Source organism: Podarcis melisellensis, assembly GCF_964234715.1.
Source record: "Podarcis melisellensis genome assembly, chromosome: 5".
Classification (NCBI taxonomy): domain Eukaryota; kingdom Metazoa; phylum Chordata; class Lepidosauria; order Squamata; family Lacertidae; genus Podarcis; species Podarcis melisellensis.
This window is the reverse complement of record NC_138537.1, coordinates 34,095,906-34,121,634: the sequence shown is the minus strand read 5'-3', so window position 1 is coordinate 34,121,634 and position 25,729 is coordinate 34,095,906. Positions and strand designations below refer to the sequence as shown.

At 42.1% G+C, this 25,729-nt stretch overlaps 2 protein-coding genes across 3 annotated transcripts; both read left to right on the top strand.

Annotated features, from left to right (window-relative positions):
• The first annotated feature begins 9,588 nt into the window (after positions 1–9,588).
• On the top strand, positions 9,589–15,806 carry LOC309370481 (tubulin alpha-3 chain). 2 transcript variants are annotated; one of them, XM_081912260.1, is made up of 5 exons: positions 9,589–9,749; positions 10,652–10,874; positions 11,576–11,724; positions 12,848–13,528; positions 15,426–15,806. In XM_081912260.1, the coding sequence occupies exons 1-5, from the start codon at positions 9,747–9,749 to the stop codon at positions 15,720–15,722; spliced, it is 1,353 nt and encodes a 450-aa protein (XP_081768386.1). In that variant the 5' UTR covers positions 9,589–9,746; the 3' UTR covers positions 15,723–15,806. The 2 variants fall into 2 exon arrangements, with proteins under 2 accessions (XP_081768386.1, XP_081768387.1); XM_081912261.1 differs by lacking the exon at positions 9,589–9,749 and adding an exon at positions 9,993–10,119.
• A 3,524-nt stretch (positions 15,807–19,330) lies between these two features.
• Positions 19,331–25,240, top strand: LOC309369573 (G-protein coupled receptor 55-like). Its single transcript, XM_081910535.1, has 2 exons — positions 19,331–19,658; positions 24,021–25,240. Exon 2 carries the CDS (start codon positions 24,033–24,035, stop codon positions 24,963–24,965), a length of 933 nt encoding a protein of 310 aa, XP_081766661.1. The 5' UTR covers positions 19,331–19,658; positions 24,021–24,032; the 3' UTR covers positions 24,966–25,240.
• Positions 25,241–25,729: the final 489 nt, after the last annotated feature.

Sequence of the window (25,729 nt, the reverse complement as noted above, 5' to 3'; positions counted from 1 at the left end):
ACTAAAGGATTCTGCCCAAGGCCTGATACCGCCAAAGTTGTGACGTTTTGCTACGGGAAAGGCGAAACCTGCCAATGCAGGGAAATTCCTTTCCGGCCCTTTAACAGCGACCTTAATGTAGCAGCGCCCGCATACCTGTGAAGAAAAGTTAACCTGCAAAACCTGTGAAGAAAAGTTAACCTGCAAAATAAGACATTAACTGAGGGTGGGTAGGGTGGGAGAAGCTCTGGAGCCAAGTGAGGATTCCCAGGTAAGATCCTCCCTCTATTGTGTGGGCAGGTAATCCCTCCCCTACCTGGCCTGGTCTCCTTGGCAACGCTTCCCCCAGGTGGGATTGGACAACTGACTGAGGTAGGGGGAGACCTCCAGGTATCCCACCTGAGGGAAGGCAAAGCCTAGCCTATGCTGTTGGAACTGCTCCAGATCTAGGATCCATGCAAAGGGTGCCCCCCGTTTTAAGCGGGGAGCGGTCATTACTGAGTAGTTGTGCGACCAGAAATTTGGAAAAGAGGAAACCAGTGGTTCTTTTTAATTTTTCATTTACTCAGGGTAAGGGAAGAAGGAGATTGGTAGCTTGCTAACTAGTATAGTTTCTGAATAATTCTGACTGCAACCAGGAAAAACATTAAAGTTGCTCTACTATGTAATTTTCCACAGAGCATAGCTACAACACCAAATATATGCATCTCTCTGACAGCATTTACATATCTTCCCCTTCTTCCCACAACTAAGTACCTAGTAGTGGTGGTGAAAAAGTGTACTTTATATTTTGCCACCACTACAACACCACCTTGAATTCACCACAACTCCAAAGGGGTGACATTTAAAAAGAAACACAAACAGGAACTCTGGTCTGCTTGCTTCCCTCTAAAAAGAGGAAATAAAATATGTGGTGAAGAAGTTTACGGTTTGCATGCCAGTTGTTTTTCAACTCGGGTTTTCCTCAGCAGTGAATCATGAAAATGGCACTTGGCTTGTGGGGAGGTCAAATAATGAACTCAACGACCCTATGGGAACCCTTATCTCATTTGCATTCCATTCTATTCAGGGAATAGATTTTAAAAGAACATGTACTAAAAAAGATTCTATATAATTATTAGAACCTCCTTTCTATGATTTGTTCTTAGTCATCCGTTTGAGCACAAACTGGTTGATGTGCGCAGGTTTGTATGACACTGAAGATACTGGTCCAACGGTTATTCTAAAAATGCTAAGCAATGTGGTGAAAGGGTTGTTTTCCAACGATGGATATTTAAGACTGATTTGCTTGCAGATTAAATACCAATTAAAATGCAGTTTGGCACATTTGTTTCCTCACAATGAGGGTTCTTAGACATATTTATTTCTCTAGATTTAACTGCCATAAGGCACTAGGGGCTCACAACCCTGTGGTGCTTGACTTAAATGCAAAGCTTCAACCACAGGAGCTGCCTGCCCATTCCACCCTGCTCTTCCTCCCCTGGAGTTCTCATGAAACACGCCAAGTGGGTGTGTTCTGCCCACTAGCTCCTCATTGGCCTCATCCAGGGTCATTGTTAGGAAGGGCCAAGCTCTCTGGCTCCATGTGGGCAGCATACTGATGCTCTACCACCCCACCCACTCCTTCTCTCCTTGCAGGCTCCCTGGTGCTGCATGGCCCTGCTGCAGTTTGTGCAATTTATGCAGAATTTGCCACCAGACTGCCATAACAGGCGGCCCCTCTCTTTCTGGAATATTAGAATTGTAGAGTTGGAAGAGACCCCGAGGTTCACACACACACACACACACACACACACTGCAAGGCCAGAATCTCAGCTAAAGATGGCCATTCAACCTCTGTTTAAAAACCTCCAATGAAGGCAAATCAACCCTTTTCACTGTCAAACAGATATTACCATCAGAAAGTTCTTCCTAATGTCTAGTGGGAATCTCCTTGTAATTTGAATCCATTGTTTCGAGCCCTACCCTCCGGAGCAGCAGAAACAAGCTTGCTCCATCTTCCATGTGACAACCCTTCAGATATTTAGATCTTATCTCCTCAGTCTCCTCTTTTCCAGGCTAAACATACCCAGCTCCCTCAACCATTCCTCATAAGGCTTGGCTTCCAGATCCTTTATCACCTTGGGCGCCCTCCTCTACACGTGTTCCAGCTTGTCAATATCCCCCCTTAAAATGTGGTGCCCAGAACTGGAAACGGTATTCCAGGTGAGGTCTGACCAAAGCACAACAGAGTGTTTTAGAAATACTTCTCTGTGTACATCAACAGCTGGCAGCAAGGTTGGATACACCAACATTCTGTATTTTGTGTATTTGCCTTGTAAAGACCTGCTCAGCTTGGTACTTTCACCTCCTCTTGGCTTCTGATGGACTATACGGCAGCCTGAATTGGGCCAGCATGCTTAAGCCAGCATGCTTAAGCCAGCTCCTTGAGCATTGGATTATCCTGCTATTATTACTGTAAAGGCTGGAAGCTTTTGTATTCAGACAGTAATTGTTATCATGTTTTTGCCATCTTAGGACTTTATCTGTCGGCCTGCCAGTATTCAGAGGGCACAGCTGGTACAAAACACAGTAATATGTCCCCTGCTCAATGTGAGCTGCCAAGAAGCACATTACACCATAACACAATATTTAACCCTCCTGACGAGGTGTGATGAATTTGCCTGTAGCCAAGAGAATGAAAGAGATCTGTCTGTTAGTTCCTTCATGAGGACAGAATTCTGAATATTTTCACCAATAAAGTACTCAGAAATCTTTTTGCCAGTGATCCAGGAAAACAGAAAGCCGGTGTATTGTCCTCAGCTTTCTCAATCTTTATTCTCACTTCTTCCCCACTGGTAAAGCAGATTGTACCCACATCCTCTTTCTTTGTCTGGGCACCTGTAATGTTGCTAATCCTAGTTCCCTAATCACGACAGACATTTTCCACACTTTCTTTTGAGATGGTGATACAGTATATGTCACTAGCGTCAATCTTTCTTTTCTTCCCCTTTCCCCTTGTCTAATATGCCCCTCTTACCTCATTATCATTTCTGTCTAGGAAATTAACTTTCTGCCTAGTTTATGCATTAAGCTACAAGTAAGACAAATGATTGTTTAATGCGAGCAAACAATGCACTCACTGCTGCACACTGCTCATGTCTGCGCTTCACTCTACCCCCAGTCCTGCTGCTTCTGCATCAGAAAGGACACAGTGTAAAACCAGACTACTGGTTTGTTTCTCTCCAAGCAAACCACAAGTGGAACCTAAGGTTTGTTTTTGGTTTACTGATCGTGGTTTGTTTGTGGGACACAAACCATGAGCCCATACCTGCATGTAACCTATCTGGCTTGCTTCTCCCCCAGAAGGCAACAGGCAGGTGCGAGGAAGGAGTGAAGCACAAACTTTTGAACAGTGTGTGCCAGCACACTGTTCATTCTTTAAATTAACTGTGGATTAAGGTGGCATGCAAACTGGGCCATTGTCTAAATCAGTGTTTTTCAACCTTTTTTGGGCAAAGGCACACTTGTTTCCTGAAAAAAATCACGAGGCACACCACCATTAGAAAATGTTAAAAAATTTAACTCTGTGCCTATATTGACTATATATAAAGTAATTCTCTTGAATAGGAATCAAATAAACACAAAGAAAGTATTTTATAATTACTTTATTATGAAATAGTAAGTAAACAGAAATATGAAAAATTATAAAATACTTTCTTTTTAAATATTTCGAATTTTTCAATTTTCCCCACGGCACACCAGGCAACATCTCGCGGCACACTAGTGTGCCGCGGAACAGTGGTTGAAAAACACTGGTCTAAATATGCACAGTTCTGCCACATAGTGGTGTAAGTGTGCTGCTGCTGCATTGTATCCAGTCTTGCTTTAGCCTGCAGCCACTGGGGCTAATAGCAAATGGGCTATTGATATGAATGTTGTTTCCAGTATATAATGGGAAATGATCACTGAAAGTCTGTAAGTAATGATGGCAGAAAATAAAAACACAGATGATAAACCTGGGAAGGCAAACGTGTGTGTTGTCAGCCAGGTATACAACTTCCTTATTACATACAATATTGCCACCTCTGAAATCACAGGCAGGGCCTCATCATGATTTATGACTTAAAACTCAGTCCTAACGTGCTCTAACAGCCACTTAACAAGTAACAGCAAAATTATTTGAAATGACAGAGAAATCCTACTTATTTTTATCTTTCCTATTTATAACATGGTTTCAACGATCTATTTTGACTGCTAATTTCCTTTTTTTAAAAAACCCGTTTGCTTTTCTACGTTTTTAATATAAGGCACTTTTTAAATGTTAGAATTCTGACACGTCTTTTCAACGTATATCAATCATGCCTCAGCACATAAGTCATTACATTGTCTTCTTTAAACAGGTCCTTGTCTAGAACTATTTTCAAAGTAAGTGCAGAAAGTTTGGCAACTGGCCTCTTCTCTGAAGTAATGTAAATTACTGTAGTGTGCGTACATCAAAATTTCATTTCTGCCTTTCCTATGTATTTAATATTCTACAGAAGAAGAGGAGGAGGAGGAGGAGGAGGAGGAGGAGGAGTTTGGATTTGATATCCCGCTTTATCACTACCTGAAGGACTCTCAAAGCGGCTAACATTCTCCTTTCCTTTCCTCCCCCACAACAAACACTCTGTGAAGTGAGTGGGGCTGAGAGACTTCAGAGAAGTGTGTCTAGCCCAAGGTCACCCAGCAGCTGCATGTGGAGGAGCGGAGACGCGAACCTGGTTCACCAGATTACGAATCTACCGCTCTTAACCACTACACCACACTGGCTCTCAGTGTACAGTGTTCCCCACCCCCCACCCCCGAATATATACCAGCAGAAAAGTTTGTGTGGTGTTGTATTATTTTGCAATGAGTGGAAGGAAGAATGAGAAATATCCAGTCTAATTGCAATTTAGAACAGTGATTCTTCTCTGCAGCACCCTTACAGAGCTGTGTGGTTACAGAACATAGGACAGTGTGGCACAAGAACTAGGATTATAAAGAGGAGTAAAATCAGTCATCTTCCCCGCCTTTCCCCGCACATTTAATCTAAGCTTAAAGATGAATGCTAATGATAATAGGGGAAATTGTCATAAAATCAAATGTCTCCATTTAAATATGTAAGGGAAAAGATATATTGTAAAATGCAGCAATCATTGAAATATTTTTGCTGGCAATAGCGTGCTTCCAGGGGTGAAGTCAAACCGCTGCGTTAGCAGCACCAAATGACCTCCCCAGGGAACAAACCTGGGCAGTGTGTACGGAGGTCCTGGGCTGCCCAGATGATAAGACCCGACTCTCGGCCTCGCTGATGTAGTCCAAAGGAAAGCAGAGCCATATCTTTGGCACCAGCTTGGCTGCAGGAGTTCCAGAAGGAACAACACACCATTCAACCATGTGATATGATAGCCATGTTGAAATATATAAAAGGATGTCACATAGAGGAGGGAGAAAGGTTGTTTTGTGCTGCTCCAGAGAAGCGGACACAGAGCAATTGATCCAAACTACAAGAAAGAAGATTCCACCTGAACATTAGAAAGAACTTGCTGACAGTAAGAGCTGTTCGACAGTGGAAGTTGCTGCCAAGGAGTGTGGTGGAGTCTCCTTCTTTGGAGGTCTTTAAGCAGAGGCTTGATAACCATATGTCAGGAGTGCTCTGATGGTGTTTCCTGCTTGGCAGGAGGTTGGACTCAATGGCCCTTGTGGTCTCTTCCAACTCTATGATTCTATGATTCTAACCATCTTAAGGACACCACTGGTCTGGATTTGTGTAGGGTTTACTCTTTAGTCTTTTATTCTCCCAAAGATATCCCACAAGGCAGTTGGAGGTTTAGGTTCAGAGTTTTCTTTCCCAGGGTGATGAGCCCCATGTGCCCCTCACATACAGGTACCTCTCAGCATGGCACATTCCCTGAACACAAGAAAAAGCACATGAAGGCACGTCCTGGGATAGGGGATGTAACCTTGGGAGAATCCCAGCACCTGGGTTACAATCAGTCTGCTAGCCAGAAGTTCTCCATTCCTGCTTCAGCTCATCCTGTTTTCTGAATGATGTTGTTAGATGTTGGTGGGAAGGTATTTATTAATAAAGAGTTCCAGCATCTGAACAAAAGCAACGTTGGCTGACAGCCGACTGCATTTCAGCCAGCAGCGAGCTAGTAAAGCAAGTCTGCCCCTGGCAATGAACCCTGGGAGATGAAAAATATTTTTGCCTGCTTTCTTCCAGCATGAGTCACAAAAATAAAAGGCTAGAAGACAACATATCAGTATGGCCACAAGCTCAATCTCTGCTCTGAAAGATCCCTCCACTCTCCACAGCAGATTTAGGTTGTGCACCTGCAGTTATAGAAGGGGGGGAAGGAAGAGTAAGTCCCATTTACATAAGTTTTCACCATTATTGAATATCACCCAAACAGATTAAAAAAAACCTGGGATAACAGAAATATATTTGCCTATGGATATTATATAACAAATCTGCACTCAGTTTGTGATATGGCAACCCTACTGCAGTCCACCATCCATGTATTGTGGGGAACTATTGGCTGCTTATCCTTTTTATTACTCTTTGCAATCCCAGACAGGCAGAAAAAAGTAAGGTCTATTAATCTCTTGTTTGCCTGCCAACCATAGCAGATGAAGTGGGAGGCAAGGAGTTCACTTGGTGGATCACAGGTTTTGCAGACCTGTTTTAAACTCCTTTATTGAATGTTCATCTGCTATTTAACAAGGAATGACCCTAGTGTTTGAACTTCCAGGGATATAAAAAAGCATTAAGCCAATTATTCTACCCAATTGTTATTGAGAGGGAGCATAGCTCAGCAATAGAGCATATGCTTTATATGCAGAAGGTGCCAAGTTCAACCCTTCACCTCTCCAGTGGATTAGGTAGCAGGTGAACAGACGCAGGTGGCGCTGTGGGTTAAAGCCTCAGCGCCTAGGACTTGCCGATCGAAAGGTCGGCGGTTCGAATCCTTGCGGCGGGGTGCGCTCCCGCTGCTCGGTCCCAGCGCCTGCCAACCTAGCAGTTCGAAAGCACCTCCGGGTGCAAGTAGATAAATAGGGACCAGCGGGAAGGTAAACGGAAACACCGTTTCCGTGTGCGGCTCTGGCTCGCCAGAGCAGCTTCGTCACGCTGGCCACATGACCCGGAAGTGTCTCCGGACAGCGCTGGCCCCTGGCCTCTTAAGTGAGATGGGCGCACAACCCCAGAGTCTGTCAAGACTGGCCCGTACGGGCAGGGGTACCTTTACCTTTACCTTTTGAACAGACAATACTGGACTAAAGGAATAATCAGGCCCGATAGACAGCAGCATTGTATGCTCCTATTGGTAAATAATTAAGAAGCCTTTTTCTGGCTTAAAATGCTCTAACCGATGAGTGCAAACACTATGGAATAAATGGCAAACAGTTGGCACTTATATTAAAACAAAACTTTATTAAAGTTATGAAATAACAGCCATAATTTAAATTATTATTTGCCGCCTGTATTTAGGGTTTAGCTCTTTTACCAAATACTCTCTTCCCTTTCCCTGACACTGGAATCCTGCCCACTGCAAATTTTCTGGTAATAGCCTAAGCCAAGGGCTGGTTATGCAACTGATTTGCAGTATTCAACAAACATATACTTGTTGAGATTGACCATTTGTATTAAACGTTATTGAATCTAGGCAAACTGCATATGGCAACCAAGGCAGTTTCTGTGCCAAAGCCAGGCCGAAACCATGATAGAAATGGATCTAGAAAATCAGTCTTCTCCCAGAGTCAGTGGATCCCGTCAGTGACCACACACTCATAATAGTATTTTACTTAGACTAAAATCCAGTTTGATTTGAAAACTGCCTCCAATTCACTTAATCTGTGTTAAGCAGAACGTAACAGCTAGCACATAAAGGCATTCTTGCAATTCAGTGATTTTTGAAGATTTTTGAAGAGAATATTAAACTACAGCCCTTCTACTCTTTTTGTAACCCTCATTACAAATGTTGAAAACTTATTTACCTTTACTTTCTTAAACCATTCTTTAAATGATATGCAGCTTTTCTAAATGTGGGTTCTGCTTCCTCCTTGTGGCAAGTACAGAAACTGTTTAAGACAGCTAAGAAACACAGGATTTCAAATGACAGATACATTTCCCACATGATGGCACTGTTGGGTGGTTTTCTTTCTGAATGTTGCTGCTCATTAGCTAAAACATATACATTTCATTGTGCATTTTGGAAGCTTCTGTATTAATTTTTAAATGAGAATGGTGATATTTTACAACACAATTGTACTGCGGTACATTATGTTTTTGGGGTAGTGGTCATTTTGTAGTGGGGAGTGAACTTAGCTTTCTATCCCTCCTAGAGGCAGATTGATAAAATGGTTGCTCCCAGGAGACAGCTCAAGGAGAGGAGGCCTGATAGACCTAGTCTTTTGTTGGTTTTTCTGTATACTTGTTTTTTGCTGTTTTCTAAGTGGTTCATTTCTAAGTTTCTCAGTTGCTTTGAGCCATATTTATGTGAAAAGCAATATACTGTAATCATATGTACATGTTCACTGCTTTGTTCGGTTGAATTTACTCCCTAGTAAGTCCATAAAGAGAGGGACGCGGGTGGTGCTGTGGGTAAAACCTCAGCACCTAGGACTTGCCGATCGTATGGTCGGCGGTTCTAATCCCCGCGGCAGGGTGAGCTCCCGTCTTTCGGTCCCAGCTCCTGCCCACCTAGCAGTTCGAAAGCACCCTCAGGTGCAAGTAGATAAATAGGGACCGCTTTCTAGCGGGAAGGTAAACGGCGTTTCCGTGTGCAGCTCTGGCTCGCCAGAGCAGCTTCGTCACGCTGGCAATGTGACCCGGAAGTGTCTCCGGACAGCGCTGGCCCCCGGCCTCTTAAGTGAGATGGGCGCACAACCCCAGAGTCGGTCATGACTGGCCCGTACGGGCAGGGGTAGCTTTACCTTTAAGTCCTTAAAGGGACATGGGTCTAAACCACAGAGCCTAGGGCTTGCAGATCGGAAGGTCAGCGCTTCGAATCCCCACGATGGGGTGAGTTCCTGTTGCTCGGTCCCTGCTCCTGCCCACCTAGCAGTTCAAAAGCACATCAAAATGCAAGTAGATAAATAGGTACCGCTCCGGCGGGAAAGTAAACGGCATTTCCGTGCGCTGCTCTGGGTCACCAGAAGCAGCTTAGTCATGCAACTGGACCTAAAGACCATGGGTACCTTTACCTTTTTAAGTGCATGTAAGGCTGCAGCCTTCAAAGATACAGTTATAAAGGGCAGTTGGTTAATTCAAAGTTTGTAGGGGGTAAATATGTTTTCAATGCGCTTCACAATCCACAATCATGGGCTGCTTCACACATTTCAATTATGTGTGAAAAGCATGCAGTTTTCACACTTGACAGTGAGTGACAAAAGTGCACCCCCCCCCCATATTGTAGAAGGGTGCTTTTGTTGACAAGGGGTTCCGACGATCCATTTAGCTACCCACCCCTCCTCCCAGGAGCGAAAATGTTTCCCGCCTAAATTGTCACGCTCCCCTTCGCACCACAACCACCCCCATCATATCAGGCCACAACCACCCCGAGTTGGAGAAGGACCCGTTCAACCAATCAGCGTGCAAAAGCGGAGCAGCCTCCGCCAATAGGGCACCAGTAGGGCGACCGAAAGGGGCGCGAGAGAGGCCGTTGCCCCCAACGGCTGAACAATCGACGTTAGTCTCAGACGGGACAGGGCGCAGAACGCTCCACCGGGGACCGTGAAACTCGTCATCTCCGCGAGGCGCCATGGTAGGGAGCGGGGGTTTCTGTGGTGGGGCTTTGGGAGGGAGGGACGGCATGGCGGGTGTTGAACCCCTTCAGCTGAGGGTGTACTGGCGGGGGCCGTGAGCTCGGGGTAAGAGGGTGGTAAGCAGGGCCCTATGGCGAGCGGGGAGACGGAAAGCCGAGGTCTCACGCATCGTGCGCGGCGAAGGCCGGCCGACTCGTGGCGCGCGAGCACGAGGGAACGAGCGGTTCCGGCAGCCAATGGAGAGCGGCCGCGTGACCCCGAAAGGCGCGAATCTTGCGGAGGGAGTCGGTTGGCTTCGCGCCGTTGGCGGTCTTTCCTCAGGGCCGAGAGCGCGAGGGCTGACCGTCGCTTCGCCTCAGATTCGCCATGGTGGGGAGCGGTGGAATATTGTGGTTTTGCTATTAAAGGGTGGCATGGAGGAGGAGGCGTGAAAGCGGTCGCTTTCCTTTGAATCAGGCCCACAGTGGGATAAGTCGGTGTTGAAATGTAAAACAGGTTATCCTGACATGAAATCGTGGAGAAGGGCGAAAGGGGACCGTGGTCGGGAGGGAATGCACTGTAATTATTAACCGTTTGGGAAGTGCGTAGTGGCCAGATTACGGCAAAATGCTGTGAAAGATGACAGGTAATGAGTGCATAAGTAAAACCTAATTGGATCATATGGGAGGTAAGAGAAATACATTCCTCTTTGAAAGTGTTAGTTAAACAGGCCTCGGATATTCCATTAAATAGATTATCTAGGCTGAGATAGTGGTGTGTTTGAAAAGAGAGCCACTTTTAAAAATAGTCTTTGGTGTCTGTGATGGTACAATATTTTTTTTTAATTCTCCATTCATTTACAAAAGCACAAACTAATTTTCACTCTTCTGTGTGTCTTTGTTCTGTTTTGTTTTTTTAACAGCGTGAGTGTATATCTATCCATGTTGGACAGGCTGGTGTTCAGATTGGTAATGCTTGCTGGGAGCTGTATTGTCTGGAACATGGAATCCAACCTGATGGTCAGATGCCAAGTGACAAGACCATAGGAGGTGGTGATGATTCTTTCAACACTTTTTTTAGTGAAACTGGAGCTGGCAAGCATGTGCCTAGAGCTGTCTTTGTGGACCTTGAACCAACTGTGGTTGGTAGGTATATTGCTGCTTTCTGATGTATGAAATTGCTAGTGTTAAATAGACTATATTGCAGTTTTGAACATTATATTAGAGTTATTATAGATTAATATTAACTTTAGCAATACAGATTTTACAAAATAGTTTTGTGGCAAGCTACCGTATTTTTCGCCCTATAGGACGCACCGTCTTATAAGGCGCACCTAGTTTTTTTGGGGGGGAAATAAAGGGGGGAATTATTTTTTTCCCCCCCAGGCGGGGGAGGCCCGAGCTTCCCCTGACCCCAGCCCCCAAAAAGACAGCTCTCTGCAAGCTGTGGGAGCCCAGCGCTGGTAGCCTGGACGCGCCTGGACGTCAAGGACGCGCTGAGCCTGGACGCGCTGAGTTTAGCGCGCGCAGGCTTTGGCATGCAGGCAACTCTCCGCAAGCAGCGGGAGCGCTCCCGCTGCTTGCAGAGAGGTCCGCGAAGCCTGGAGAGCTAGAGGGGTCGGTGCGCACCAACCCCTCTCGCTCTCCAGGCTTCAGCGAAAGCCTGCATTCGCCCCATAGGACGCACACACATTTCCCCTTCATTTTTGGAGGGGAAAAAGTGCATCCTATAGGGCGGAAAATATGGTATCTGTTTTTACCATTTCATGCATAATGTTTTAAGGCTAAATGCATCAGGCAAAGGTGAAATAGGAATGGTTTACAAGATTCTTTATAATTTTTTATAGATGAAGTACGTACAGGGACTTATAGGCAGTTATTTCATCCTGAGCAACTTATTACTGGAAAAGAAGATGCTGCCAACAATTATGCCCGAGGCCACTATACCATAGGAAAAGAGATTGTTGATTTAGTGCTGGATCGCATTCGCAAACTGGTAAGTTTTAGTAGAAAACTAAGAACAGACACCAACCTATTTCGCTACCTTTCAAACTAGTCAGAAAAAAATATTCTATTATGAAAAGAGGAGAGTACATTTAAATGGAAAGTATCGTTAACAAGCCATAAATCCAAAGGACACACACACAACCAAATTGCTAATCACACCCTCCTTACCACCTCCCATCTTTATACAAACAACTTACAAGTAAAGACCCATCAATCTTGAATTAATTTGACATCTGCACAGACAGCTATAGAACTACTGTAAGTGAGTAGGTTTTTGTAACACATACACTTGTACAGAGAGCAATAAAATATCAACACATGAGTATTGCATAGGGATCTTCTATGTTCACAGGATTTTGGTATGTACAGACTTTCCATGTTCTGGTTTAGGTCCTTAATCTTAAAGGTATGATTTTATTGTGTCAGAATAGAGTTTAAAGGTGATTGAAATAGATTTAGTAGACTTAACAAAGACAGGAAAATTGGTTCTTTATTGCACATTAAAAAGTATTCCCAAAGCCATGCACTGTAACTAACCTCATAAATAACTAGAAGTCATTTTTGTGTCTTAGATTGGGGGGGCATACACCAGTAACAAGCTAATTTTATCCAAGGCAACTATGTTATCTGAAATAGATAAATAAATAAATTCTCTTTTGTTCACACATACCATTTTTTAATATTTTTCTAGAAGTCTTTGATTTCAAGTAAAATGTACTAAAGATTTCATTTTACTACTTATTAAATTCAGTGCATTGTATCCAACATTAAACATCTTTGTAGACCCACTGAAATTAATGGTCTTGATTAATTTAAGTTGACTTATTAGTTCTGCACTAAATAGAACTTACTAGTGTAGAATGCAATACTGAACTACTGCTTAGCTTTATCTATCAAACATCAAAACAGCATATTTCATGAAATAATCAGACAACATTGAATAAGTCTAGGATCATTAGATTTTAAGACTTTTAAAGAAAAATGGAAGGAAATTTTTAATTAGCCAAATATTTTAAATGCACACAGTGAAAACAAGTGATTTCTAGGAATGATTTGTACATTAAGTACACACTTAGAATACTAATATTTTGCTTGCTGTCTTTTTCTTCTAGGCTGATTTGTGCACAGGTCTTCAGGGTTTCCTTATTTTTCATAGTTTCGGAGGAGGCACTGGCTCTGGATTTGCATCTTTACTCATGGAAAGACTGTCAGTTGATTATGGCAAAAAGTCCAAATTGGAGTTTGCTATTTACCCAGCTCCACAGGTATCTACTGCTGTAGTAGAGCCTTATAATTCTATCCTTACTACACACACAACATTGGAGCATTCTGACTGTGCCTTCATGGTAGATAATGAAGCTATTTATGATATATGTCGACGCAATCTTGACATTGAACGTCCCACTTACACCAACCTAAATCGTCTCATTGGCCAAATTGTTTCATCTATCACGGCTTCACTCCGTTTTGATGGTGCTCTGAATGTAGATCTGACAGAATTTCAGACAAATCTTGTCCCATACCCACGAATCCATTTTCCTTTGGCAACATACGCACCTGTCATCTCAGCTGAAAAGGCATACCATGAGCAGTTGTCTGTCGCTGAAATTACTAATGCATGTTTTGAGCCAGCCAACCAGATGGTAAAGTGTGACCCTCGCCATGGCAAATATATGGCCTGCTGCATGTTATACAGAGGTGATGTTGTCCCAAAAGATGTCAATGCAGCTATTGCAACTATCAAGACAAAGCGTACCATTCAGTTTGTGGATTGGTGTCCAACTGGATTCAAGGTATTTTTAAGCATTTTAAGTGAATTTACAGAACCTTTCAGCCATTTCTTTATAGGTGGTTTTCATGGTGCACAAGCTGTCCATAAGTTCATTTTTAATCTGTTGTAAATTAACAACTAATAGGTAGTTTTCACATTTGACATTTTAATAGTACAGTCATAATTTTGAAAGTGAAATTAGTCAAATCAGTTCATAGAAAATGCTGCACTAATCAAATACGGTTTTAAAAGTTTCTTGAAGATGCAGGCCTCAGTCTAAAATGACAGGGTACATTTGTTCATTTATGCGGCCCCTTTCATTCTTTCAGAGCAGATCCTTGTCACATAGTTGTATTGAATTCCAAAGATTTCCAGATACTTTTTAGAGGGAGAGTATGCAGTATTCAGTGCACTTAAAAAACACTACGTATGATAGGCAAGTGCATTTTAGATATCCCAGCAATATTAAATTCATGTAAATTACCTTTCTTATTTGTCACTAAGTGGCACAAGATATCTAGTAGTTTGGAAAGTACATGGCCATACCACTTTTTTACTAATTTGTGGCAGTTAGCATTTCCTATCATCATTAAGCTCTCAAAGTAGAATATTAAAGGGTGAGATTTTTCTTTTTAAAATCTTCTAGCTAAGGACTATTATTATTGTTTCTAATTTTTATTTTCCCTTTTACCCAGAGTACTCAGAGCACTATACAGTGGTACTTTGGGTTACAGACGCTTCAGGTTACAGACTCCACTAACCCAGAAATAGTACCTCGGGTTAAGAACTTTGCTTCAGGATGAGAACCGAAATCGCGTGGCAGCAGCAGTGGGAGGCCCCATTAGCTAAAATGGTACCTCAGGTTAAGAACAGACCTCCAGAACGAATTAAGTTCTTAACTCGAGGTACCACTGTATATAGTGGCATCGCATTTTATTCTCACAGCCTTATAAAGTAGTGTAGGCAGAGAGATTGTGGCTACCCTGAAAATAAGCTTCATAGCATAGTTTGGGATTTGAGTACAAGTCTCCTTGATTAAAGAACAACTGTTTGCTACACCACATCAACTAACCTATTAAAAGTAAAATAAAAAAGTATGTAACAGAAATCACCCCTTAAGCAGATAGCTCATATAGAAATGGGCTGCAGATTTTTACTCTGTGGAACAAAGACATTTGGGCAAGGAAGGAGGTCCAGTTTTCTCCATTCCCTCAAATAGGTGACCAGATGGAACAGCGCCCGTCATTGCTTTTACTGATTTTCAGAATTGGAATAATGTAGGTTTTAAGAAGTAGGGTTTGCCTATCGTTTTTAAAGTATTTGTTTAGCATTTGGGGGGGACTTAACTAGATAGAGAGACTTTTAAATAGTTTGCCCTTTCCTGGTAGATTTTGTATCTTTGTGTATGCCAAAGAATGTGATCCTAAGATATTAATAAGTTGACCATATATTTAACAGTATTGTTACTATTATTATTTGAATTTATATACTGCCCTATACCCAGAGGGCTTTCTTGGCTGAAATATAACTTAATGATGACTGCATTCTGAATGTTAATCCTGTGTAGTTTTATCGTTTTATTGATACACACAACCCCCGGGTCAAAAATACAGTCTGCTCACAGTGGGATCCTCATGATTGCCCACAAACCCATTTGTCCTTCCCTCCCTATGGTGTAGAAGCAGAACCTCAGGACATAGTGGAGAATAGATACATACATTTTTTATATTCTCACCTACCTCATTCAAGTTGCTTAATATTCAGTTCACCTCTAATTTTCTTTCTGTAATGTCCTTGCCTGCTGTAATGGGAATTAAGGAAAAAGCAAAACTCATAAGCCCTGCAATGATTCCCTTGAATGTGGGTGGTGGAGCATTGTGCTATAGGGAAACATAATTAAACTTTCATTTTTCTTCTAGGTGGGCATTAACTACCAGCCTCCTACTGTTGTGCCAGGAGGGGATCTGGCCAAGGTGCAACGTGCTGTGTGTATGTTAAGTAATACAACTGCCATTGCAGAAGCTTGGGCTCGTCTTGACCATAAATTTGACCTGATGTATGCTAAGCGAGCCTTTGTGCATTGGTATGTTGGAGAAGGTATGGAGGAAGGAGAATTTTCTGAAGCTCGTGAAGATCTAGCTGCTCTTGAGAAAGATTATGAAGAAGTGGGTGTTGATTCTGTGGAAGCTGAGGCTGAAGAAGGAGAAGAATATTAGAAAAAAAGTAATGTCAGATGATTATTTGAAAATATTTTCATACTTCAGTTCACTTGTTCTGTTTCAAATAAACATTTAAGCGTTCTAGCAGTTTGGTTTAATCATTTAAAATAGCTTTAAAATCTTTCTTAGAATAGTTATAAATATATTCTGAGAAAAGTATAAAATAAAGTTTCTGTCAGAAATGCTATATACTGCCTCCTATATTTGAAGATCTACTCTTCCTTCCCCCTTGCACTCCTTTTGCAACAATCTTGAAACCAGAAAAAATTATATTGAAAAGAATCATACTAATACGTTACAGGATCCTAAATCTTAGCAGACATGTCTTTATAATGAAAATCACATGGGGATATCATTGTGCACATTGAGCTTTGTGTTAAATAAAGAAACGAATGAATATATGTATAGCTTCTGTTATTTCTTTTTTTTAAAGTTCTGTTTCCTATTCTATGGTTTAATAGAACCTGATAATGGTGTTATGTTCACCCTTATACAGGACATTTCCAGAATCAGCTGGAAAGAATACCTCGTGAAAGTATCCTTAAAGATGCAGTAGAAAAACTATGTAATCTGTCCATGTAAATTTTAAAATAAAGACAAATTGGAAGCAATACATTGAGAAAGGGAATATAAACCCATCTTTTCAGGCAGTCAAGAGTCCTTTACAAAGGTTTGGAGTCATACCAAAGAATAGTATTTGTGTCTTAAGAAACTGGATCATAGCATGAAGTAGCTTCCAGTTCATGTGCAATGCCATTCTGTATTAGAAGCAATATTCACTGTGTTTTACTCTGAGGTAACTACAACCTTAAGCAGCAATAGCATACAGTCATTAACTTTTTTGTTAGTCATTAAACATGGATGCCTATTAAAGCTCCTGATTCTAGATCTCTTGTCTCTGCTATGCAAAACCTACAACCGAAATATTTTGACTGGTTGCAGAGGTAATTGTGATAAGTAATAATGGCAGCCTGTGTGTCTTTATTGTTGGGAATCCAAAGTCTTTTATTAAGATTCATTATAATAGAAAATGCTGTTAAAATTTGAAGAATGGGTGCTATTTTATATTTGCACGTTCATTCAAAATTGCAATGCTCTCAATGTTAAGTTTACAGTTAAACTTTGGTTGCATTTTTTACAACATTTGAATACTTTTCTTGCCCCCAGCTAGTATGAATAGAGCTTGCTTGTATTTATCCCTTGTCCTGTAAAAATGAGCTTTAATGTTTGCAATTATTTGAACAATGGGTAGGAATGAATGAGCCTGCGGCCACGGAATACTTCACGGCCTTGAATCAGAAAACAGATTTAGGGTTGGATGCAATGCCGTATGAGGTGTGGGTATATGATACAGGATGGCCAAAGGTTTATGGAATGCATATGCCAGCACCTTAATTCTGTATACATTAGCTATTATTGCTGAGATAGTGTCAGGGTTGGCCTGCGACTGGGTAATTTTCTGTTGGATTAAGAAATAGCCTCTCCCATTCTCAGGGCTAGGAAGGTCTCAGCAGCCATCTGGGATCTTGGAAGACATTGAAGGAGGGCCCTTCTATTTCAGCAGCTGAATTCTAGAGATTTTGATCACTTGGGCCCTGGAATGATCCGGGGGGGGGGGTGGCGGGTACTAACCATCAGTGGAGCTGTTAAGGTCATACATCCTATTTTGCAGACAAACTTCCAGATTTTGGGCTATTCAGCCCACATAAGCTTAATTAGATAATAATAACTTGATTCCTTGTATCAATAAGAGTGCAGCATCAGAACAACTGCAAGAGCTTAACGTTTCTATGAGTACTATGGCAAAGGTATTGTGAAGAGCCCAGTTCGAGTTTTCAAAGGTGTGTTGTCAAATGGGAGTGGTCTAATTTCAAAGTATTAACTTGCCTCCTTTTAGCCATAAAGCAAATAAATTGGAAACGTGGAGTGGAGGAAAAATGCTAATAAAAAGGATATACAGTGGTACCTCGGGATGCGAACGGGATCCATGTACTCATTGTTCCAAAAGAGACAGCAGTTGAAAAGTTAATATCAGTATGTTAGAAGAGGAAAATGAATAAAGTAGAAGAAATGATAGTCAACCAGCATAATGGGAATTGATTTCAGCATAATTATGGGAAAGGCCAATTGAACTTAATTGTTAAGGAAATTTTAGGTCTACAAAAGAAAGCAATTCGAACACTAAAAGCCAAGTTAACCTGTACATGACCACTGCTTTCTCATTTCTTGATCATTCTGATTATGAATGAGCTGCCTCTGCAAACGAAAATTCTATCCCGTATTTGCTCTGTGAAAGCTCATTTTAATCAAATGATGAAAGTGGTTTTCTGAGGTTACCTGCAGATAAGGTATATGGCTAATAAAGCAATTGAAAACCAGGAGATGACTGAGTATGTAGATCAGCTATCGAGAATATCTTGAAAGTATCCACATGAACACAAACAGCTTAAATAAATTTCATATATAATCGAGTTTTAATTAAAGGCTATAAACTTCAGAAGGCAGTGTCCCTAGTATTTAGTAGAAGCAACTACTGTGTTGAGCAGAAAATCCTGCCCACTAGTAAGATAGGACTAACAGGATTTTCACAAACAATTTACAAGTTGACACTATACATCTTGATGGGTCTAGTAAAGTTAAACGAACTTAATTTTGAGTTTGGATTTTCATAGGTGATCAGGAAGAAATAATATCACTGGTGCTGTTTTTGCTATAGGCATATGCGCAGCCTGTTTGTCCATAAATTCATATTTTAAAATTTATTAAGTGACATACATTAAGATGTTAAATTCTTACTATTTCCAATTCTGACATTGCCTTATGATGAATATTCAATCCACATATGTACTGGATGATTCTGTCATAGTCTGCCCTCTTGTACTATACAGCGTGGGGAAAACAGCAGATGACTCATAACGTGCAAGTTTCCTGGAACTGAAGGTCATGTTTTATAAATGACTTTAATGATTGCTCAAAGTAAATTAGAAACTTTCTTACTCGGAAGTAAAACTCACAACTATATTTTGATTTCAACGAAACTGTTGTAGAATGGGCAGACTAATCTCATTTGCACCAAATACACTGACATCTCATTCTGTAAATGTGGCAGTAAGCTGGGGAATGTTATAAAAACATGGTCGTGCATATCATTCACTTTTTCTTAAAATCAAATGTAGCCCTTCTTTGGGAGCTCTAAAATAGTTATCCCAGTTGTGGGCTGGTTTTCAAAAGAAGTATGCAAACAATGCACTACAGATCTAGCCCTATTCCAGAGGGTACCAAGAATCAGTTTTGAACCACATCTAGTAGTGACTGTTAACCTGCAAGTGTAAAAGAGTAGCACTCTATACTGCATGCTTTCTTCTTTTCCAGCAGTTCATTAGCTAATTATTTACAACAATAGGTTAAGTGGCGATGCCGCTGTTTCAGTTCAGTGCAATATAAAAATCAATGTCAAAGCCTGGGTTATGCTACAGTATATGCTACAGTGGTTTCAAATAAATAGAATCCTATTCCCTAATCATGGCCAAATTGAGAAGCTTGTCACGCAGGTTGCTAAATAAAGCCAGTTATGACTTATAAATACCATTTCCTCTGCTACCGGTTTACCACATAGTAAAAAGTGGAGCGTCGTATGCAAATACCTCTAAAAACTACGTCAAAAGGCTGAGGAGTTCAAATAATGAGAGTTGAGAACGTTAGCTGGAGTTCACAGAATAGAGCTGCAGCTTTTCGCAAATGATGGCACCAGCTAATTAAGTAGTGTGCAGGTACATGTTTGTTTTAAGAACATCGATAAGAGGAAGCTAGTATTTGCATTTGGGATCTGGTGTTTATTCTGCTCCAGGAAAGGCTTTGTAAAGAAGGACTTACTGTTGATTCACTGAATAACATCCAATATTCTGGCTGGTTTTATGGAGAGTGAGTTTGGGGGTAAGTTCTATGAGCTTTAAGTACTGATACCATTGATCACATCTAGGATTTTAAATTTGCAATGCTTTAGCTCCAGTTTGGCTAATAACCTGTCTAGATCCAGCAAGCCATCTCATGTAGTCCTCGATACTGGATATGGCAGACCCTGGAAAATACTTGTGCAGCTAAGAAACGTGGGTGGTGCTGTGTTCTAAACCACTGAGCCTCTTGGGCTTGCCGATTGGAAGGTCGGTGGTTCAAATCTATACGACTGGGTGAGCTCCCGTTGCTCTGTCCTTGCTTCTGCCAACCTAGCAGTTCAAAAGCATGCCAGTGCAAGCAAAGAAATAGGTACTGCTGTGGCAGCAAGTTAAATGGTGTTTCCGTGCACTCTGGCACTCGTCACGGTGTCCTGTTGCTCCAGAAGCGGTTCAGTCATGCTGGCCACATGACCCGGAAAGCTGTCTGTGGACAAACGCTGGCTTCCTCAGCCTGAAGCAAGATGAGCGCTGCACCCCATAGTCACCTTCGACTGGACTTAGCCGACCAGGGGTCCTTTAACTATCATACTTGTGCAACTCCTCTATGTGTTTGTGTGCATTGCATAGCATAGCATAGCATAGCATAGCATGCCATGGCATACTTGAAGGTGCATTTCTTCCTCTGCCCGAGTACAAAATGTGCTTTGTGTGTGTGTATCGGAATCTGCATGTACAGCGGTAATCAGATGGCTGACACTATCAGCTTTGAGAGTGATGCCCATCTGTTTGTAAGGTGGGGAGTGAGGCAGTGTACACACCATTTAAAGCACATAGCTTCCCTCAAAGAATCTGGGGAACTGTAGTTTGTTTAAGGATGATGGGAGCTGTAGCTCTGAGGGTTACATACTGTTCTCAGGATTTTTTGTGGGAAGTCATGAGTTTTAAATGTATGGTGTGTGGCAGCCTGAACCTAGCCATCCCAATCCACTATCCTGAATACTGACTGACTTGAGCTGGTGGAACTAACAAAGATGATCTCAGTTGTAGTAGGCATTGACATTTAGACCATGGTTACTGGTGGTCACCTGTGCCTAGTTAAAAAGGTAAAGATAAAGGGACCCCTGGCCGTTAGGTCCAGTCGCAGACAACTCTGGGGTTGCGGCGCTCATCTCGCTTTATTGGCCGAGGGAGCCGGCGTACAGCTTCCGGGTCATGTGGCCAGCATGACTAAGCCGCTTCTGGTGAACCAGAGCAGCGCACGGAAATGTTGTTTACCTTCCCGCTGGAGCGGTACCTATTTATCTACTTGCACTGCGTGCTTTCAAACTGCTAGGTTGGCAGGAGCAGGGACCATGCAACGGGAGCTCACCCCGTCACAGGGATTCAAACCGCCGACCTTCTGATCGGCAAGTCCTAGGCTCTGTGATTTAACCCACAGTGCCACCTGCATCCCTTTTCTGTGCCTAGTTACTCCTGTATAAATCCTCTTCAAGGAAATGACACCCGCCCATTACCAGAAAGAGCAGTGTTTTGCACTTTCCTTTCCATGTCTTGACTGAAAAATGTTTTCCTGTCTTGTTTTGGGGTGCATTATGGAATGACAGAACTGTGGAATTGGAAGGAACCACAAGAATAATTTAGTCCAACTCCCTGCAATGCAGGAATCTTTTGCCCAACGTGGGAATGAAACCCACAACCCTGAGATTAAGTGTCTCATGCTCAACCATGTGAGCCATGTTAGCTGGTTGTTATGTAATCTCATCTTGGCAGCAAAGAATACAGTACATTCAATTTATACCTTTTCTGTTGTATAGCTTTTAGGACTACATAGCGTGTTCACTTAATACCATAATTTTATTTACTTTTATTACATAAGACAGTTGAATGGCGTCTTGTATGCCTCCTTCCAGCAACTCCTGCAGCCAAGCTGGTGCCAAACATATGGCTCTGCTTCCCTTTGGACCACATCAGCAAGGCTGAGACGGAGGTCTTGTCATCCGGGCAGCCCAGGACCTCCATACACCCTGCCCAGGATTGCGCCCTGAGGAGGTCACTTTGATGTTGCTAATGCAGCAGTTTGACTTCACCCCTGGAGGTGCACTCAGTTGTCTCTTGAGACAGACAGATGCAAATGACACTTTACTTTTGCGCTTAATATTAAGCATGTTGTAGAAAGTATAAAAACATAAAAGTCTATTCAAACAACCTGTATAAGAACATGAAGAGAGCCCTGCTGGATTAGACTAAGGGTCCATCAGATTCAGCAGCCTGTTCCCAATAGTTGGCAGGCAGACCCATATGAACTCTGATTCATCACTACTAGTAATCAGTGGCTGCCCTGTCCTCCATAAATTTGTATCATGCCTGTTTATATCCATCTAAGTTAGTTGCTGGCACCGTGTTCCGTGGTAACAAGTCCAAAATAGACCAATTTTATAAGAATTAGATAGGAATAATTATTTTATGTAATTTAACACACATTCCACTTTCCCCTGCCTCCGAACAGCAAATGTAAAAGCAACAGATTTTCAAACCAAGAACAACAGCAGAAAGCAAAAAAACGCGAAGAGCAACGCCAATAATTAATACACTGGCACCCTTAGGGAGCAACGGCAGGAAATAAATTTATTTAATTATTTAATTAAATAAGCAAACAGCAACAGAATCAACTGAATAATTTCAGTTGCCAGAAGAAGACCTTTGGAGGCAAGAGTTTTCTATAGATTTGTGGGTGGGGGCACAACACCAACAAAAACCCTGTTATATCTGTCACCAATCTTGCCTCAGAAGGCGATAGACACACAAGAAAGATTGCAATACCAAATCTTAAAGGATGAGCAGATTTACATATGAGGAGACAGTCCTTCAAGTAGTTTTGCATTGGGTTTTATAGGTACTTATTATATAAGTCAATCTTTGCCAGCAGAATCATTGGCTCAGGCTGACCAGAGTTGGAATTCAAAACACCTGGGGGAGGGGAACCAGTTTGGTGACGGAAGTCAAATATTAATGGAATATTATTGGAATATTAATGGCCTTTCTCCATCGTGGAAGTCAAGGCAGCTTACAGGGGATTCTCAGTGAGTCTCACAACGAGGCACTAGTTAAAGAGTCTGCCACGGCTTCTTTTGAAGAAAACAACAATACTTAGCTAAAGCTAAAGTGGTTTTGAAACACAGCTCAAGGTCACATCCTTGTTCAGCAGAAAATAATTAAAACAAAAAAAACAAGCACCGTATCACCGTATTCCACAGCACACTTCAAGGTCATATTTCAGCTCCTAAAACATAACAAAAATAAAATTCTAGCATCCAGGTTCCAAGGGAACACAACACATGCAGAGCACCCTCATACAACAATGAGCTTAAAATGTGAAATGGCAAGTGCTGAGAATACTGACAAAAATGCCACAACATTCCTGGCACCTATAGCTGAGAATGGAATAGTTTGCCTCTTTTTTCATGAATCAGATGCTCATGAGCCAAGATGACATCGGGGAACATAAGCACTAACCCCTCCCCCACAAAAACAGAAAATGTTTTACATGATTATATTGCAAACAAAAAATAAGAGAAGAATAGCCCTGTTCTTGCCTGTTTTGGTTATAGATCTCATAGATCTCATTTCTTGCCTGATTTGGTTATAGATCTCAAACTTACAGCTGGTAGTTTCAATGAGACATGAGGCAGAGAGGAAACCATCTCTGTGTTGCTTTTGCTGTTGTTGCGTCTTCCTTTTCGTCTTTTTCCGTCTTGTTTTTCTTCCCTTTCTATTCATTTGCTGCCAGCCACCTTCTTCAAGTTCTGTGACTTCCTCTTCACTGCCTACTTCTGTCAGATGTTTGTCTTCATTTAGTTGCAGTTCCAGTTGAGTTAATGATTATTATTTTATTTTAGCTTCCAGTTGTATGGAGAAGGTTGGCGGTTCAAATCCCCGTGACGGGGTGAGCTCCCGTTGCTTGGTCCCGGCTCCTGTCAACCTAGCAGTTTGAAAGCACTTCAAAGTGCAAGTAGATAAATAGGTACCGCTCCGGCGGGAAGGTAAATGGTGTTTCTGTGTGCTGCTCTGGTTTGCCAGAAGCGGCTTAGTCATGCTCGCCACATGACCCAGAAGCTGTATGCCGGCTCCCTCGGCCAATAAAGCAAGATGAGCGCCGCAACCCCAGAGTCGGTCATGACGGACCCAGAGTCGGTCAGGGGTCCCTTTACCTTTACCTTATTGTTACCTCCATATTGCACATGGGAGATTGAAAGAAAATTGATTTCCTGATGCTATCCAGTGAGCTCATGGTTCAGATGGGTTTTGAATGGGGGTGGGTGGGGGGCACCGACCAATTGACTCGTTCTTTAAACTATCATCCAGTAGCCAACACCTCAATAGCCTCATTGTCTCTTTTTTGAAGGAAACTGAACTGATGGAGACAAGCAGCCTTCAAGCCAACTGTTCTAGTCAAGGGAACACAAGCCTCCCCATTCCACCTTATGTGGAACGCTTCCAACTTGCTATATACATTCCCACATTCATCCTGGGATTGCTGTTCAATGGAATGGCGATGTGGTTTGCCTGCCGCAAGATCAGGCAATGGACAGAACCCATTATCTACATGGCATCACTGATGGTTTTTGATACCTTGATGCTCTTTGCTCTTCCCTTTAAGATAATTTCCTATCACAAAAGCGAGTGGGATCTTGGGGGTGCCTTTTGCTCCTTCCTGGAAAGCTTGTATTTTGTGAACATGTACGGAAGCATCTTAACCTCCACGTGCATATGTGTGGATAGATACATTGCTATATTGCATCCCTTTGCCGCCATGACCCTAAGATCTCCCAAGAAAGCAGCCACAACTTGTCTTGTCATCTCAGCTGGGGTGTGGGCAGGAACTGTATATACGTATCAACTTCACCAACACGGAGGCCCCTGCTTCTATGGCTTTTCCGGAAGTATTTGGAAAAACACCATCTTGTTTATTGCCCTGGAAACAGCTTTTCTCTTTTGCATGACAGCTATGATCTTCTGCACGGTCAGGATCATTGTACGCCTGCGAAGGAACCAAACGCCTGATGAGCCCCTCACAAACAGGAACAAATCCATCAATATAATCACAGCAAACCTGACTACGTTTCTCGTCTGCTTCACCCCTTTGCATGTGGCCCTGGTGTTATATTATCTTGTGAAGAACCAAATACTGGATGATTGCCAGCAGATGATTCGCTCATTTGTTCAGATCAGCCTGTGCTGGGCTAATCTCAACTGCTTCCTGGATGGTTTCTGCTACTATTTCGTCTTAAAGGAGTTTATGAAATTTGCCTCAACCGAGAAGAATACACAAGCAAGTACCATCGACTAAAGTATTCGGCGAGCAGCCATTTTGGATGTGCTGTTGTGAAGCGGAAATTTCTCCCCTTGGAACAATTTTGCTGAAGTGTGCTTAAATTCATGTCATATGATGTTAATTATAAGCTACCTTGAGAAAACTGTGTTTTGAAAAGTGGAATTTCAGTTCCTAAATAAAACAAACTGTGTGAGAGGGACTTCCAGACTTGTGTGCACCAATTAAATCACATTATGTTCAGAATTTCCTGGAAATCAAACCAGGGACAATGAGGACTGTTGGTAAAGTAGCAGTTGTCCCCAAACCCATACAGTATTTGAGTTTACAGGCAACTGATTTCTCTATTATTGTACTGCTTTTTGTCATTTAATATTGATATAAATCCATTGGCTGTAATAATAAAAATAATAACAAATTTTATTTATATCCCGCCCTCCCCAGCCGAAGCTGGGCTCAGGACGGCTAACAGCAATCAAAATAATCCAACGTTCTATAATGTTACTCCCGTGTTTTTACCAGTAAAATGAATAGCACAGACAATTCAGGCGCAGTTTTCTGCATTTCATCAATCTTTTTCTTATGTTGCAAAATTGTAATGCTTTGGACAGGAAGATGCATGGTGGGCTTTACGCTCGCAGAACATTTACTTTACTCGGAAATATGATTCAGCAGCTTCCATTCTCTTTTGGTTTACGAGCTTTGGTTTCATAATTACAAGACGGAAAGACTGATGTTAGAGAAGGCCTCTCGGGGAACTCAAAAGTCTGCTCACTGCTTTG

Excerpts from the sequence above, each read along its gene's own strand:
- LOC309370481 (XM_081912260.1), top strand. Across the intron at positions 11,725-12,847 it reads TGGATCGCATTCGCAAACTG|GCTGATTTGTGCACAGGTCT; the intron begins GTAAGTTTTAGT and ends TTTTTCTTCTAG. Across the intron at positions 13,529-15,425 it reads GGTGTCCAACTGGATTCAAG|GTGGGCATTAACTACCAGCC; the intron begins GTATTTTTAAGC and ends TTTTTCTTCTAG.
- LOC309369573 (XM_081910535.1), top strand. The coding sequence starts at position 24,033 with ATGGAGACAAGCAGCCTTCAAGCCAACTGTTCTAGTCAAGGGAACACA.